The 15,338-nt window shown below is 49.2% G+C and overlaps 1 protein-coding gene across 28 annotated transcripts in view; it reads right to left on the reverse strand.

The window, feature by feature from the left end:
- Mical3 (microtubule associated monooxygenase, calponin and LIM domain containing 3) overlaps positions 1 to 15,338 on the reverse strand; it is a 242,212-nt gene that overhangs the window by 86,405 nt on the left and 140,469 nt on the right. For 15 of the 28 annotated variants that reach the window (XM_011241258.3, XM_030255249.1, XM_030255246.1 and 12 more), the window contains 8 exons: positions 13,047 to 13,173; positions 11,697 to 11,793; positions 9,016 to 9,163; positions 6,689 to 6,885; positions 4,434 to 4,546; positions 4,276 to 4,338; positions 3,233 to 3,406; positions 1,746 to 1,829 (listed from right to left, as the gene is read on the reverse strand). In XM_011241258.3, coding sequence (XP_011239560.1) covers positions 1,746 to 1,829; positions 3,233 to 3,406; positions 4,276 to 4,338; positions 4,434 to 4,546; positions 6,689 to 6,885; positions 9,016 to 9,163; positions 11,697 to 11,793; positions 13,047 to 13,173 — 1,003 coding nt within the window. Of the gene's footprint in view, positions 1 to 1,745; positions 1,830 to 3,232; positions 3,407 to 4,275; positions 4,339 to 4,433; positions 4,547 to 5,070; positions 5,151 to 6,688; positions 6,886 to 9,015; positions 9,164 to 11,696; positions 11,794 to 13,046; positions 13,174 to 15,338 lie in introns of all 28 variants that reach the window. The other 13 variants (NM_001270475.1, XM_030255261.1, XM_030255258.1 and 10 more) reach the window with 2 other exon arrangements.

Genomic DNA, 15,338 nt, shown 5'->3' on the forward strand with positions numbered 1-15,338 from the left:
TTGCTCGGAGTCCCCAATTCTCTGGACACATCTCTAGCTTTCAGGAGATAGCCACAATTAGAGGGCCAAGCCCATTTGTCAGAGTTGCAAATGATGAATGTGTGTATTCGAAGGGACAGAGTGTGAGGTACAGTGTGTCACCGTCACTACTGTGGGCACTGTGTAATTCATGATTCAGTGTAGCCTAAAGGCCTGATGATCTAAAGTGGTTTCACTGTTCATGGTCACCAAGGCTCTTCTCATCTGCCCAAGGCTTTCTTCTAACTAACCTGATGGTGACAGTAAGGGGCCGGATGACAAGTCCAAGAGACAGCAACAACAACCAAAAGCAGTCCCTACATGGGACCTGTCACAATGCTGCTGGCTACTGGGCTCCATGAGAAGCCGGCATAGAACCAGGTGCCTGGTGACCTTCCAAGCTGCCAGGTCTGTCCTCACCAGGACAGAGGCCAAGACCCAGCCAGCAGACTCTGAGCCACATACGCTGTCCCCTCCTTCCCGGCACAACCAACATAGCTGCACCAGCCCAGACTGCACACAGAGCCACCCATGTCCCAGGTGACACCAGACCTTCCTCTTCTGTTCTTTTGTTCTAAAACCTCAGCCTTTTCCAGGAAGGGTAAGACTTTACAATTCCAAACTCTGGGTTAGGATTCACCTATTCCCTTCCATCACGGCTTCAAGCAAAGGACAAAAGAATTTAAAACACGAACTCTTGATGACATCCTTCAGAAGGCCTCCCTCTATGAAGCGGTTCCTACTGAGGCAGGAAGATTACCTTCTGTTGTGAGTGTGCGCACCGCTCCGGCATTTTCCTTCTCCCTCCCTGGGCCCTGTCTTCCACGTGGAGGATTATGAAGTTAGAAAGAAGCATTTTCTTCCAAATGCAATTTCAGTAACACCCCACTCAGCGCTTCCTAGCAGTAGAGCTGGTGAGGCTGGCCCAGGGAGAGGCTAACAGAACCCAGCTCACATCACCTCAGCGCCCACGTGAGTGATGTGACACCTGTTACTTGAAAACTCATCCAGCATGGCTCCCAACCCCAGCGACAAACTGTTCAACTGTGACGCTGGGGAACAAACGGCCGACACTTCCCTCAGACCGACTAGTCTTCCCTTCTGCCCATGAGTGGGCTCCAGGAGTTCCTGAGAAGGGGTGTTTTATTTGTTTTGGGGTGGTACAAAGGATGGAACCCAGGGTCTCATTAATGCTCTGCCACTGAGCCACCGTCACAGCTCCCAAGTACCTCACCAAAACATGAGGACAGAATCCTAAGGTGGGTGGGGAACCACCCTTGAACATTTTGTATAGGTCTGAAAAAAACAAACGCCTAACTCAAGGCTAGTTCCATATTTCCTGCCTCAAACCAAACACCTTGCTTCTCCAGTTCTCACAAAGGACAAAGGTCACCCGGAGATGGGCTACTAAAAAGCCAATTTGGGAGCAATGCTACAGCAGCAAAGACCTTGACCCAAGGGCTCAAGGCCATACCCTGACAAGTCCCCACATCATTCCAGCTGCCTTCAATACCAAGTCAACAGCCTTCCTGGACGCTCCTCAAATCCCAGGGAGTTAATACAGCCACAGAATCAGACCAACACCGTCTGCCAAATGTTTCCCAAAGTCACCACTCACAGTCCAGTGTCTTCCTGCCCTGGTGAGCTAGGCTTTCAAGGTGGGCCAGGAGCAGGGATGAGGTGAAAGGCCAGTGGCAGCCCGTTCTAGACCCCAGCAATTCCTTTACCTGTTTCCACTGGGGGATGGGAGCAGGGCGACCCTGCTTTGGCAGGTAGCAGGACGGCTGGCTGACCCCACGCTCTTGTGTTGGCTATGACACACACAGGCCACGTGGGAGTGGGGGCAGGACATGGAGACAAAGCAAAATAAAATACATTAAGATAGAAGACACGGAAAAGTACCTGTGGAGGACAGACACACATCTATAAACCGTGACGAGGTGGGCAGGCTAAGTTATCTCTTAGGAAGTTACATTAATAAAGAAAAGACATGGCCTTTGTCCCCAGACCAAATGCAAGTGCAGCAACGGGGAGAGGGGAAAGGGGGAGTTGACAGGCTGTGGTTTTTGTTACACCTTTCTCAGCCTGAGTTCTCTGGGGTCTAGACTACTATCTGATTTGGAAAACTAACTCCCCCATGAAGAAGAAAGCAGCCTCGCACTGGAGGGCACTCTGGCCTCCTGAGGTGGGGCCGGCCAAGTTTGCAGCAATCTCTACTGCTCCAGAGTAAGCTACTCTCCCGGCTGTGACACAAAGGGAAAAGCTGGGTGGAGACATTAACCCAAAACCAGGTCTGTGAGCAGAGAAGATGAAGAGAGACTGAGCCCGTCCTCCTGTCCTCCCAATTCCCTTTCAGGTGATCAGGGAGCGCTGTAACACACTTCAGAGACTTTGAAATTGCCTGGCCTTTCTCTGTAAAGAAGTTAGGTGACTTCTGCGGAGCAAGGAGGGACAAGACGTGTGTGGCTGCTGCTGGATTCTCACATGTGGCTTAAGGAGAGCACCTTAAGGGCTCACATCCCCGGGAAAGAATCTTAGCTCTCAGGAGCACGAGCATCCCCGAGACTGCACGGCTGTATCTCATCAAGGATGAGAAGCAACTAAAGCATCCACCACAGCTAGGGACGGAGAAGAACATGGTGTGCACACACTCTGAAGACGCCTGTGAGCTGAGAGGTCACCGGGGTATGCCATGGTCAAAACACCAAAGGCAGAAAAGGAAGCGTGTCCCCAGAGTGGTCTCCACCATGAAAACAAGAATGTCCCCAGAAATCGTCCAGTAAGAAACGAAGCAAAATTAACAGACTGTACATGCCTTAGTCACCTCTACTACACTTTCCAGGTTTCCTCCAATGAGCCTTGTTCTTTTTCTTTTCTTGAGCTGGCTTATCATGATGTGGGCCAGGCTGGCTTTGAACCCACGATCTTATCGCCTCGGCTCCCCGAGCATCGCTTTCACACCACTGTGCCAGCTACGCGCTTCTTTTGTATGTAATTCAAGTGTGTATGTATGTGAACATAAGTGTGTTTATAGTCATCCAGACAAATACGTTTTAGATCTCTCTACTGATTCTGGTCACAGATTCCTTGAACCTGAGGCAAAGCTAACACAGCTGTGAATGTGTAAGATTCAGACAAGAGCCTGGGATATCGCTGCATGGAGACCTTCCTTCCTGTACCATGTGGTCATTCGGGAGCTGAGCTTAGGGCTTACCTGTCTCCTCACACCAGTGGACTGAGCAGGTGCGTTCTCTTCAAACTTGGCCAGCAGCTGGGTCGCCATGTACTTCACTTTGTTCTGGTTCCCAACGGCAGCATCCATCCGTCTGTCCGTCAGGGTGCTCACCAGGGTCGGTCTTTCTCCTTTGTAGCTCCGGGGAGGCTCCTCCTGCCCAGCAGAAAGCAAGATCCAAGAGTCAGGATGGGTCCCAGGTAACCTCTGATAATCTTCTCTTCATGTGTGGGCAGGAACTGCACAGCAGCTTCAAGGTGTTTAATGACACTCTGCAATGTTCTAACATGAAGAGTCAGTAAGATGCAAGGCACCAGTGGGACACACAGACTTGTGCTGGCATCACCAGATCACACACTTGGCAAAGCATGCCTTAGTCACCTCTACTACATTTTCCAGATTTCCTCCGATGAGCCTTGTTCTTTTTCTTTTCTTGAGCTGGCTTATCATGATGTGGGCTAGGCTGGCTTTGAACCCACGATCTTATCGCCTCGGCTCCCCGAGCACCGAGTTCACACCACCTCGCCAGCTACGCGCTTCTTTTGTAATTCAAGTGTGTATGTGTGTGCTGGCGTGCTTTGCCAAATGTGTGATTTTTATAAAGAGAAAGTCTGAGCACACACGTGTGCACGTTTCTTGCTACTTTCTGGAAAATACAATGACGTCAAAAAACACAGAGAATCTCTCCTAAGAGATGATTATGCAGAGGTCTAGCGATAGCAACTTCAGAATTAATAATTTAAACCAGGTGGCCGAAGAGACAGCTCAGTGGTTAGAAGTGCTTACTGCTCTTCCTGAGGGTCCAGGTTCTATCTCCAGAACCCACAGCTCACAGCCATGTGTAATTCTAGTTCCAAGAGATCTGATGCCCTCTGACCTCCCAGATAGCTGCATATATATATATATATATATATATCACATAAACTCACACAGGCATACAAATGTATACATTAAACAGACAAACAAACAAACCCTTAACCTGAAAACAGCCCATCAGTCCTGACCCAAGCCACGATGAATCTCACCTCCTCTGACTGACTGGTTTTTCTCCTCTTTCCAGCCCCATCTGAGTCCTTTTCTTTTTTATCCTGCACCAAGAGAAGATGCAGATATTAGCCTGGTTACCTTCCCTGGCCATTAGCTCTGCCTGACGACACTGTTACTGTGACTGGTCTACACATACCTTGGGCGAACGCTTCCGAGAGATGGTCTGTCCGAGTTTGCTCAGGAAGGAGATGGGGGATTTGGTGCTGGCTATCAGGACGGCTTTCTCCTCTGCATTCAGGTCGAGGGTGTCTGTGAACAGGAGAGAGAGAGCAATGTTTACTTAGGAGGGTGCCACAATGCCCTGACCAGATCCATGCTCCCTTACAGGGGACTGGCAAGAAGGAAGCTCACAGATCTCTAATGTGTTACTGACTAGGACAGAGCATGTGTCTTCCTAGGAAACAGCACAAAGGTCTAGACACTTTCTTTTCATTCACACACAGAAAACTAACCCCATTCCTTACACTGCAGGTGCAGCAGCCCACATGTCTGCTTTGTAAAGGCTGCACTCTGCCTGTGGCCATCATAGCAGATTGCCCAAGTTAAATTTTGATAAAGGAAACTTCAGGCTGGGGTGGAGGGTTGAGAGGTACGAGACACAGGGCTGCCAGTTTGGGGGACAGCAGAGGCCATGTTCTTAGTTGTGTCTGAAGAGGGGCTCTCAATGAATAGGGCTACTCAGGGTTCAGGGTCTGTGTTATAAAAAAATGCATATTCATATGCATAACCATATATGGGCTTGAAGACACTGTGGGGAGGAGGGTACAATTTACTGTGGATTCTTCTTCCTCTTCCTTCTCCTCCTCCTCTTCCTTATCATCATCTTCTGTAGGGGAGCACACATGTCTCCAACCTGTGTGGTGGTCAGAGGGCAACTCTGTGGAGTCAGTTTTCCCCTTCTGCTTTCCTGTGGGGTCCAGGGATTGAACTCAGGTCGCCAAGCTCCTACTGTCTGGTGGGAAGTACCTTTACTGAGCCACCTTGCTAGTTGGGATTCTAATATTATATGAATAGCAATAGCGATTTTGAGTACAGTAATTAGAAATGATAATGAGCCATAGCCATTAACATTTATTTGGTTAGTTCTTGGTGCTACACATTCTTAGTATAACACAGTATTATTACAGCCATCACTCTCTTTTTACACAGGGAGGCTGAAATGTAAGGAAATTTGAGAGCCTGCCCAAGGTGGCACACCTGGAAATGCTCGAACAAACCCCAGGCCAGACGCTGTGGCCAGGACTTTGAAGTACAGCGTTTGACTCTAAGTGGTGTCCTAGGTAGCTTTAACGGTCACTTACCACAACCCAGAGTGATCTGAGAGGAAAGCCTTGATTGAGTAACTGCTTAAGTCAAACTGGGCTTGGGGGCAGGGGGCTGTCTTATTATTAAGGGATGCAGGAGGACCCAGCCCTGCTGCGGCGGCACCATCCCTAGGCAGAAGGCCCTGGGCTGTATAAGAAAGCTGTGGGCAAATGGACCAGAGAGTAAAGCAGCCAGCAGTGTTTCTCTGTGGTTCCTGCCTTCAGGGTCCTGACTGAGTTCTCACCCCCACCTCCCTTGCCGATGCACTGTGACCTACAAGTGAAAGCCAAGTGAACCCCTTTCCTCCCCTGAACTGCTTTTGGTCAGAGCTTTTATCACAGCAACAGAAAAGGAAACTGCAACAGGTTGCAACAGAAATACTTTTTTGGAGCCCTACTAAGTGTTGGCCAAGGCAGCAGGCTAAGGGCCAAGAAAATATCTCTGGGACTCTCTAAGAGGGAATCGTTGCAAGGGAAGCAAGAGAGGAAGAGGGGCTGAGAACCCAGGAAAGCATAGAATCAAAGAAGCAGCGAAGGAGAGGAAGCACCGAGAGACATCACTGCAAGGCACTGACGAGAGGAACACCGAGTATACGAGCAGAGACACAGAGGCCCAGGGATGTAGCTCACTTGTAAGGAGCTTATTCATGAGACCCTAGGAACAACCACACACACACACATGCACACGCACACGCACACACACACACACACACACACACACAAATGAAAAAAAATAAAGAGGTAAGAAACGAGAAAAAGATCTTGGTTGGACTGGGAAGAGTCTTTGCAAGGCACAGGGGCACGGGACAGTTTGGGCAGGATGCTACAAAGGGAACAACATTACAATATTCAAGTCTAGCAGGAGTCACTTTTGCAGAGGGGATGAGTCTGACAGAGGCTGGGGGAAGGTGGCAGAGTTGAGGAAAAAAGTGTTAGATGGGTTGGCTTTGCATACTTATAGATTGAGAAAGACTCTGAAAACAGCACATGGTTAATAACACACTGCTGACAGGGGTCGTGTGAAGCAAGGTTCTAGAGACTTCCCTGATGCACAGGCAGGAGGCCACGACCCCACCCCTGAGCTCACCGCTGGAGGAGAGCGAGTCCTTGAACATCTCGTAGAACTGCGTGAGGTACATCACCATGGACAGCTTGTCTGGCTCCCCGACCGAAGCCATCTCCTTGCCCGTCATGATGGGAGAGATACCCAGTTCCTTCTCAGCGATGTCAAAGGCCAGCTGATTATTCTTCTCCACGTTTTGCTCATCCAAAGAATCAAAGTCTCTGAGAAACAGGACACACACACAAAAGAAATCAGGTTGGGCTAACTGTCCTCAAACTGTAACACAGTATCCTGTGCCACTGCTGTCTCAGTCCCTGGGCTAAAGGTGTGGGGAATCTGGCACCATCCCTGGGTCAGAGGGCAGATCAGCCTGTCTGGACCCCCAGGCTTCCTCCTGACTAAGGAAACGCACAACAACTTTGGGAGAAATGACTATAGGTCTCCCTCGAAGAAAAGAAAGGGGCTGGGGGGGGGCGGTGGAGGGAGAAGATGTGATGGGTAGAGAATCTTGCATCTTCCGGGGACACCAACTTCTTACTATAACGTAAGCTGAGGACAGGAACTCCCTTCGTAAGTCTTCCCGCACGCACGCCTGTCCACAAGTACAAAGGAAACTAACGTCCGAGAGTGATATGACGCTGTCTGCAGAGAGCACTCCATGTCCTGGGGCCGTCACTTGCCCTAACAGTGCTGGTAAGTTCTACTCAGCTTTCTTCCTGTGGGGAATTCTAAAACCTTCCTCAGGGTTTTCCACTGCCGAATCTCCTGAGCTTTCCCAACCATCTCCACTAATCAGCACCCCACCTCCCACCACTAGGTTTTAAGCTCTTGCTGCTAAGGAAGTGATGGCGAGGTTTTTCCTCAGCTGACATCACACTATCCTGGCAGCTCTCAGTTTGTGTTAACCCACTGACCTCAGGGAATTTTTTTTTCCCCCATTTAAAACAAATTACTTTTCTCTTAGATTAAGCCTATTAAGGCCTGAACGTGGTCCTCGTTGTTAATCCATACCATGCAAGGCTGGTTGAACGTTCATCTTGAATACAGTTTTGACGGTGCTGAATCACCCACTGAGGGCCTTCTGACCTCGTCTCAAGCCTTCTTCAGGCTACACTCGGGTGTCCCAGCAGGACCCTTGGCTCCACCCTACCCACCCACCCACCCCACTACTCCTTTTTCTTCCTTGCCTTCCCTTTCAGACAGAACAGCACACACACCTCCCCACACACACCTCAGCTTCAGAAACTCTGTCCTGCCACTCAGCTGTTCTCCCTCCTCGCCCTTCCCCAGTGCGATGTGCATCAGAGTCCTTTACGTCAAATATGTCCCCAGTCGTTTAATTTTGCCTGGGAATCAAACCCCAAAAGCCTGTTGTCTACTAGGCAAAGGCTACATTCGCACCTCTCCATATTTATTTAATTCTTTCTAGAAGACAGTTTCAGTCTGAGGCTCTTAACTCGCCCGCTTAATTAACCCTCTCAATGCTGGGATGGCAGGTTAGGCCTGCTGCAGCTGTTTTGTCTTGTGGTACTAGGGCTCAAGCCTAGAGCCTTACATGTGGTCCTCGTTGTTAATCCATACCATGCAAGGCTGGTTTTATTAGCTCTTGCATCATTAGCTTGCTAACGTCCCAAAACAGGGGCTATGCCTTTTAGGAGTCCTTAACCAGTCATTAAAACAACAGGCAAAACCTGGACCTAATGATAAAAAAGGCAGCCAAGATAATCCACCATGCTGTGCTTCTGTCTCCGACTCTGTTTGGCTTCCATAGTAACTAATGCCTGTGGGGTCGGGGGATCTGAGCCCTTGGTTCACGCAGCTGACCTGAGGCCACTCTGTACTGACTCTGTAGGTGGATGAGTAAGAGATGGCTTATCAGAGGGACAGCAGGTGAGGTGACGTTGCATGAAGTGCAGGGGCGAACGCTTGCAGAGAGTATCATCTCTAAGAGAGAAAATGCCCAAGACCATCGTAAATCAGGTACGAATCTATTGTTTTCTGTGGGGATGAGCCAGCCGAGTGTTCAAGCCAGGTTTCCCTTGTGACCAACAGCATCTGGGAGAGAGCTAGCCAAAAATGGAGAGTTCAACCCGGGGCCAATAAACAGTTTTCTTTTGTTCAAAGTTAACAGGCCCAGGTGGGTGTTAAAACTAGTTGTTGCTCTTCTGAATGCTTGACTTTTTTTAAAGCTAATTTTTTGGGGGGTTGAGTTTTAAATATAAGGAAGGCAAAATCTGGGCCTTCTCGAGAGAACATTTCAGCATATCATTCATACCAAGAAAAAGTGTAAAATTTGCATAAGGGGCTCCAGACTCCTCGGTAAATATAAAATTAAACTGGTCACGACTTACATTAGATCGGGGCGGTATCTGTGGATGATCGCACACAGGGCCAGGCCACTTTTCCAAGACATAGTGAGATCTGTCACATTGACTCCTGAATAGCCTTCTGTCTGCCTTTGGCACCACCCCAGCAGTTTGCTTGAACGAGCTACAGACTCTAAAACAATAAAAATAATTACTGAAGTGTGCTTACCTCATGTTTGCTCTGCAGTACAAATATGCAGTTTAAAAAAAAAATTACCGAGGGTAGGGACAAAATGTCAGTCCTATTTTCAGCAGAAGACAGTAAAGCCCAAGTTGATGTCTGTCACCGGCATCATGACAGTTTCATGATGATACAATTTTAGGTACCACCTATCCGATTCCTGGGTCAATGCCCCAGACAGATACCTCTGAGCAGGGTGACAAGGACCTGCCACTCTGAAGCCATGTCCCAGCAGCACTCCTGGAGACAAGCGGATGGCAAAGTGCCACCTGCGGAGTTGATACCTCATTGGCAACAGAGTCAAGATCTCCCAGGAGAGTTGCCTGGCAACAGGCTGAGGAAGCTGGTTCCTCCCTAGCAACACCCAGGAGATTAGATTAGAAAAGGTTTCTCCTGTAGTACCTTAAACCCAAGCAAACAAAACCTTAGTCTTGCTTGCTAAGGTCTTGACTGAGAGCCAAGTGAAGAGACTGCGGGGCAAGGCCAATCAGACCACAACCGGGCCCTGGCTGGCAACCTGTGTTATAAATAGCCACATATGGAGACCACTACAAGGCAAAGACACACATGTTTTTCTGCCTCGCTGACGTGTCTTCATCATGAGTAGTTCTGCTCACACTTAAGAGAACCTGTGAGCACTGACCTGCGTTTGAGATGTCTGCTCCTGGCCCCTGAGGCAGTGGATATTTAGCTTTACACTAAGTCACCTGGAGACTTGCGAGCAGATCAAAAATGACTGTGCACCTTGCACAGTGGCCTTCACAGTGACCACGTAGACTGAGACAACTCCTGGCTCTGACACGGATCTACTTAGGCGTTGCCCGTGTCTGTATACCTATCCATGCACATCAGGCCACCTCAGAACCACAGGTGGACACAGGAATGGTTGAGGGATGCCGTCTCTGTTCTCAAGGGGTTGACACCCCAGAGGAGAAAGAAGAGGTTTCTGATTGCCTGCAGGTTTTCACCTCTACCTTCACATCTCATGACCACATTAAATCAAACCGTTCAAGAGAGACCTCAAACCTCTCCGGCCTCCTCCACCTTCTTGTCTGGACTGACGCAGCATAAACCAATAAACCACAACCACCTACCTGGTATCTCTCAGGACAATTAACTGTCGTGCCGATCCACTGTGGTATCTTCAGACTTTTAATATTAACAACAACGGCAGACCTGTTGCTGTTCCCACCCACTGTGCGCCAAGCGCTGTGGTGAGCAATGTGCCAGAGACCTCCCGACCACAACTGAGAGCAGGATTGTTTCCAGATCACAGGCAAGGAACCTCAAGTTCTGAGGCGCTAAGTCCTATGCCCACGGCCACCCGATTTACACATGGCACAGGTAGGCCTGAGAGCTGTTTGTATCTGGCCCAAAGTCCAGGTTCTTCTGTGATCAGCCCCAGAGTCTGGCTTTTCTCACACACAGACTATGGAACTGTTTCCTAAACAGCCTCCCTGCACCAAGTGTATTTCCCTACTCAGTCTGTCCTAATGCACCCAACCCGTCGTACTCAAGGCCGCTCTCCATGGATAATCTCCAACAACCCTCCAATACACACGAAATACAGAATGGCCTTCACGTTGGCCCCGGCATGGTGCTGCTGGCTCAGGACCCAGCTAGATGGCTACTGACCACATTTCTACGAGGCCTCTTCCAAAACGTGGTTGTGTGTATGGCTGACCAGGAGCTTGTGTGCACTGGGGACACTTTGTCACCTGTTCTCTCTCACTCTCTCCAGGATCTGTAATTGATCATCGTGGGACACTGACCTCCACGCGTGACAGCCATTACTATCGTCATCAAAGCAGCCATCATTAATGCCAAGAAACCCTTAAGCTGTGGATGCTCCCTCAGAGGAGGGAGATACCTCCCTCCCACCTTTTCAAAACTCTGCCTCGGCTGAGCACAGTCTTAGGAGGTGCCAGGCAGACAGACAGAAGGCAGGCGGTTAACTGAAGGGAGGACTCCACCTCTCCGCTATGGAGAGGCATTGTCTCTGTGGGAGAGGGACTTTCAGTGATGTGGATGTCTGGAGGTCACCTGTGTTCCTGCAGGCAAGCTTATTAACTCACTGGTGCACAGAGCTGCCCTTGAGTGGACTCACTACTTTTGTCTATTGTTGGTTCCCTATGTGGGGCAAACAGACATTCATTTGTTATTATCTCCCCAGCAAGAGTTCATACGACAATAATTTACCTCTACTCTTACACTACATGAGACCACAGCACTTTTCTCTGTGTTTGAGGACTGTTCTGTGTATCCCAGAACACGTAAGCAATGTTCCCAAGTCCTATCCACTAGGTGCTACTAGCAAACCTACCCCAGTCACGACAGTCAAAACACACCCTGGCAGCCATCTAATAACCCCAGAGGGTGACATCACTGGCGGCAGCCCTGGGCCTTTGATAGCACTATGGTCATGCAACGCTCGACGGATGAGTGGAGACTTCTTTCAAACAGGTTAGCCCATTATGGAACTCACCGTTGCGAGTCAGCTTGGGAGTGGTTCGGGGATTCACCATGTTCTCCATTTCCAGGTGGATATCTTTTGTTTCTCCGCTATCGTATAAATGGCGCACCTGGCAGAAAGTTGAAAGGTTGGGACGGAAACGCAAACCCTGAACAACAACTCCCCACTTAAAAGGAGAATGACCAGAGGCCAGCTGGTAAAGTCTATTATGTTTACTTTCTGGTAGACCTGGGTTGAGGTTAGGGTCTTGCATGGCTAAGCAGAGCTGTACGCCATGGTAAAGCTTTGGCAGAATCTATCTGACCACCTTAGAGCTTTAATGGAATGAAGTTACTGGAGGCTCATGGAACCTGGCCGTAGGCGGGCTGTGCTGAGAGTAAGCCAGCTGGCTCTGATCCGGGGCTGCCCACCTTCACATTGTTCAGCACTATGCAAACACATACAAGAAGCCCGAGACACCGGGCAGAAGGCAAAGAAGGAAAGCCTCTGGAATAAAGATGAATGTGTGAAGCAGGCTGCTTCCTGAAGAGTCTGCTGCTCCGGGCTGCTGTGCTCTCAAGTGCGCCACTCTCGACAAGAAGGCAGCTTAACAGACTCTGGATAACACGGTGCAAGGTCTAGGCTAACGCCTTCTCCTGGCAGAGCGTGTCTGAGCCTTTAAAGCTCATTTGCCTAACAGTGATGCTGTGGGTGGGCAGGGGTCAGCACCTACACTTCTCAGGTGAAAAACAGGTTCAGAGAACGCCAAACCGCCTGGCTGAGTGCCAGGTGAAGGGTGGTGATGCCACAGTGACATCACCCTTCCCAACTACTGAGCCAGCCGGCGTCCTTTCCCTCTCACCTCGTGGCTTGAATCAAGAGGCAAGGGTGAAGTTCTAGGTCTATTGTCTTCGTGACTTCTGATCTTCTACACGTCATTAAAAAAAAACCCTCTGCTTAGTCAAGCATGGTGGCCCACAACCAGCACTCAGAGCTGGTTCAAGAGGATAAGTCCCACGTCAGAGCCAGCCTGGGCTTTGGAGTAAGTAAGTTCCACCTGAGCCTGGGTTACAGCACAAGTCATCCCCACCCTAACCCCAAACTCAAAACAAATGACCAACCAATAAAGAAAAAGAAGGGCGGACTGACCCTCTGTGATGAGTGTGTTCATGGGAAATAATACCTGCTTTTAACAACACAGAGACGTCAACATGGATTACTTAGTGTGTGCTGTATAACAGCAAACACAGCTACACTCATTCCTACTGGAATACATACTGTAGAATAACAAACACTTATACACATTCCTATCTGATCTACTGACCAGTTACGAGCATCCTGAACGTGGGCCTCGGTGTACAAAACTCACAAGACGGCTCTTACCTGGCTTGGCCTGAGGAAGTTGATGTTGATATTGGGATACCTAGTGACAGGGTCGATGCTATATTGGCTGAAGTTTTTGCTCACGTTCTCAGGGGTGGTCTGAGGCAGCAACCTATAAATGCTTTCCCTGCAATGACATACAACCGTGTGCTCACATGCAATGACATATAACTGTGTGTTCATAGCAGTAACAAGAAACACGTCACTGGACAGGTCAGCCAAACAGTCAGTCATCACAGATGAATCTATCTAATCAAATCCCCAGTTCTCAGTGATTCCATGGTCCCAGATCGGGGAAAGGGCCGGAAGGAAGAGCAGGGGCAGTGTAGTGGGCAGCGCCGAATACTGCTAATTTAGAAGGCTGGTATGTAGTGTGCCAGTATTTATTATGGGTTTTAAGAAATTAAAGGGAACATTGTGGCCAGCTCTGTAGGGTTACAGGGATGCAGAGTCTCTTATCTTTGCTGAACCTTCCCCTCAATAGTAGAATATTAAATCTGAAGTACGAAGGACATTTCGAAAATGCCTTCTGTTTGCACAGAGGACTGTTTACGCCTCGAGGAGTCTGTCAGGGCTGTGGTTACTTGCCCAAAGGTCATATGCTGGAAGTCAGGCCCTCGGCATGGTGCTGGTGAAGTGGTAGATGTCGTAGCTCACACATTTAATTCTAGCACTTAGGGGGGAAGTATGGAAGACTTTGGGACTCTGGACTAGGGAAACCTCTGAACACTGTCAGCACGGCCTAACAGGCCATCTTGGTAGGAGCTTAGAAGACAATAGCACTTAGAGCAATGTGTACTATGGAGGCCCTGCCCAAGGGGTTTTGGAAGGGAACAACATTAACAACTGGGCTAAAAGCCATTCTTGAGATACTTTGGGAGGGAAAAGAAGTAGCCGCTTTTTGCCTTTGTCTTAAGGCTGAAGAGTTTGAAACATTTTGTTGGCAGAGAGATTTCAAGACAGCCTAATAGTGACTCTGTCACATGATTACTAGCACACATTTTTATGCAGGTCCACAATGAAAGAGAGCAAGTGGGGCAAAAAAAAAAAAAGTACAGTTTGAGGAGAATTCAGGCACAAGGAAATTCAATGTTGGCACTAAGGCTTGTGCTGAAAGAGATGAAGAGGAGGAGAAAGGGTGGTGAGGTCCACACGGCTACCCTGCAGCTGGTGAGAGGAAAAGGCCTTCGGTTCTCCTTCTAAAGAGCAACAACCAGCCAAAGCTGCTGCAAATGTCACTCAAGCAGGGGCCAGGCTCCAGCCCAGGTGGGCAGCTGGACGTGGAAACAGCAGTCTCCGGGTTCAGGCTCTGGAGTCACGAAGCGTGTGTGAGTGCAGGTGCTGTGTGGTTAAGGAAAGACGCCAAGTCCAGGCATACTGCAGGGGAGTCCCTGCATGGAGGCGCCAAGGGGCTGCAGTGTGAAGCTGTGAGTGTGAAGCTCACTGTGCTGAAACCCAGGATAATGGAAGGGACGGACCCTTGGGATGTCTCCCCGGGAGAGCGGCTCACAGGAGCGTGACTGGCCCACTGTGTGCTGCAGGCAGCACAACTGGCAGGACAGAGCCTTCCAGACCTTTGGACGTCAGACATGGAACTACAGGATTTGGAGCTTCCCCCATGGGTTTCTGTCTTGCTTTGGCCCAGTAATTCCACATTATGTCCCCATTTTGCCACCTGTGAGTGGTAGTGTATATTCTGTGCCATTGTATTCGAAGTATGTAATTTGCTTTTTGATGTTATAGAAGCTTACAATTAAGAGATTACCTTGAGTCTCAGAAGAGACTGTGACTTATAAACAGTCTTGAGCCATGGGCATTTTTGGATAGGTAGGATATTATAGTAGGACTAAATGCATTTTGCATTATGATATGGCCACAAAACTATGGGGGCCCGGGGAGAGAAATGTGGTTTAAATGGGGGTGGTCTTCAAAGGCTCGTATGTCTGAACCCTTTGTTCCCAGCTGGTGGAACTGTTTGGGAAGGATCAGGAGCCTCTTTAGAGGAGGTGTGTCACTGGGAGTGGACTTTGAGGTTTCAAAAGCCCTTGAGATTTCTATTTAGCTCCCTCTCTGTGCTTCGTGTTTCTGGCCCAGAGGTGAGGTCTCAGCTATTGCTCCAGTGCCACGCCTGCCTGCCTGCTGCCATGTTCCCTGCCATGATGGTCTCTGTAAGCCCCCAAATAAGCTTTCTCTTCTCTAAGTTGCCTTGGTCATTATGTTTTGTCACAGTAATATAAAAGTATCTAAGACAGAATCCTAGCAATGATCAGTTTCATCCGGGAAGTCTCACGC

The sequence above is a fragment of the Mus musculus genome, chromosome 6, assembly GCF_000001635.26.
Source record: "Mus musculus strain C57BL/6J chromosome 6, GRCm38.p6 C57BL/6J".
NCBI classification, from domain to species: Eukaryota; Metazoa; Chordata; class Mammalia; order Rodentia; family Muridae; genus Mus; species Mus musculus.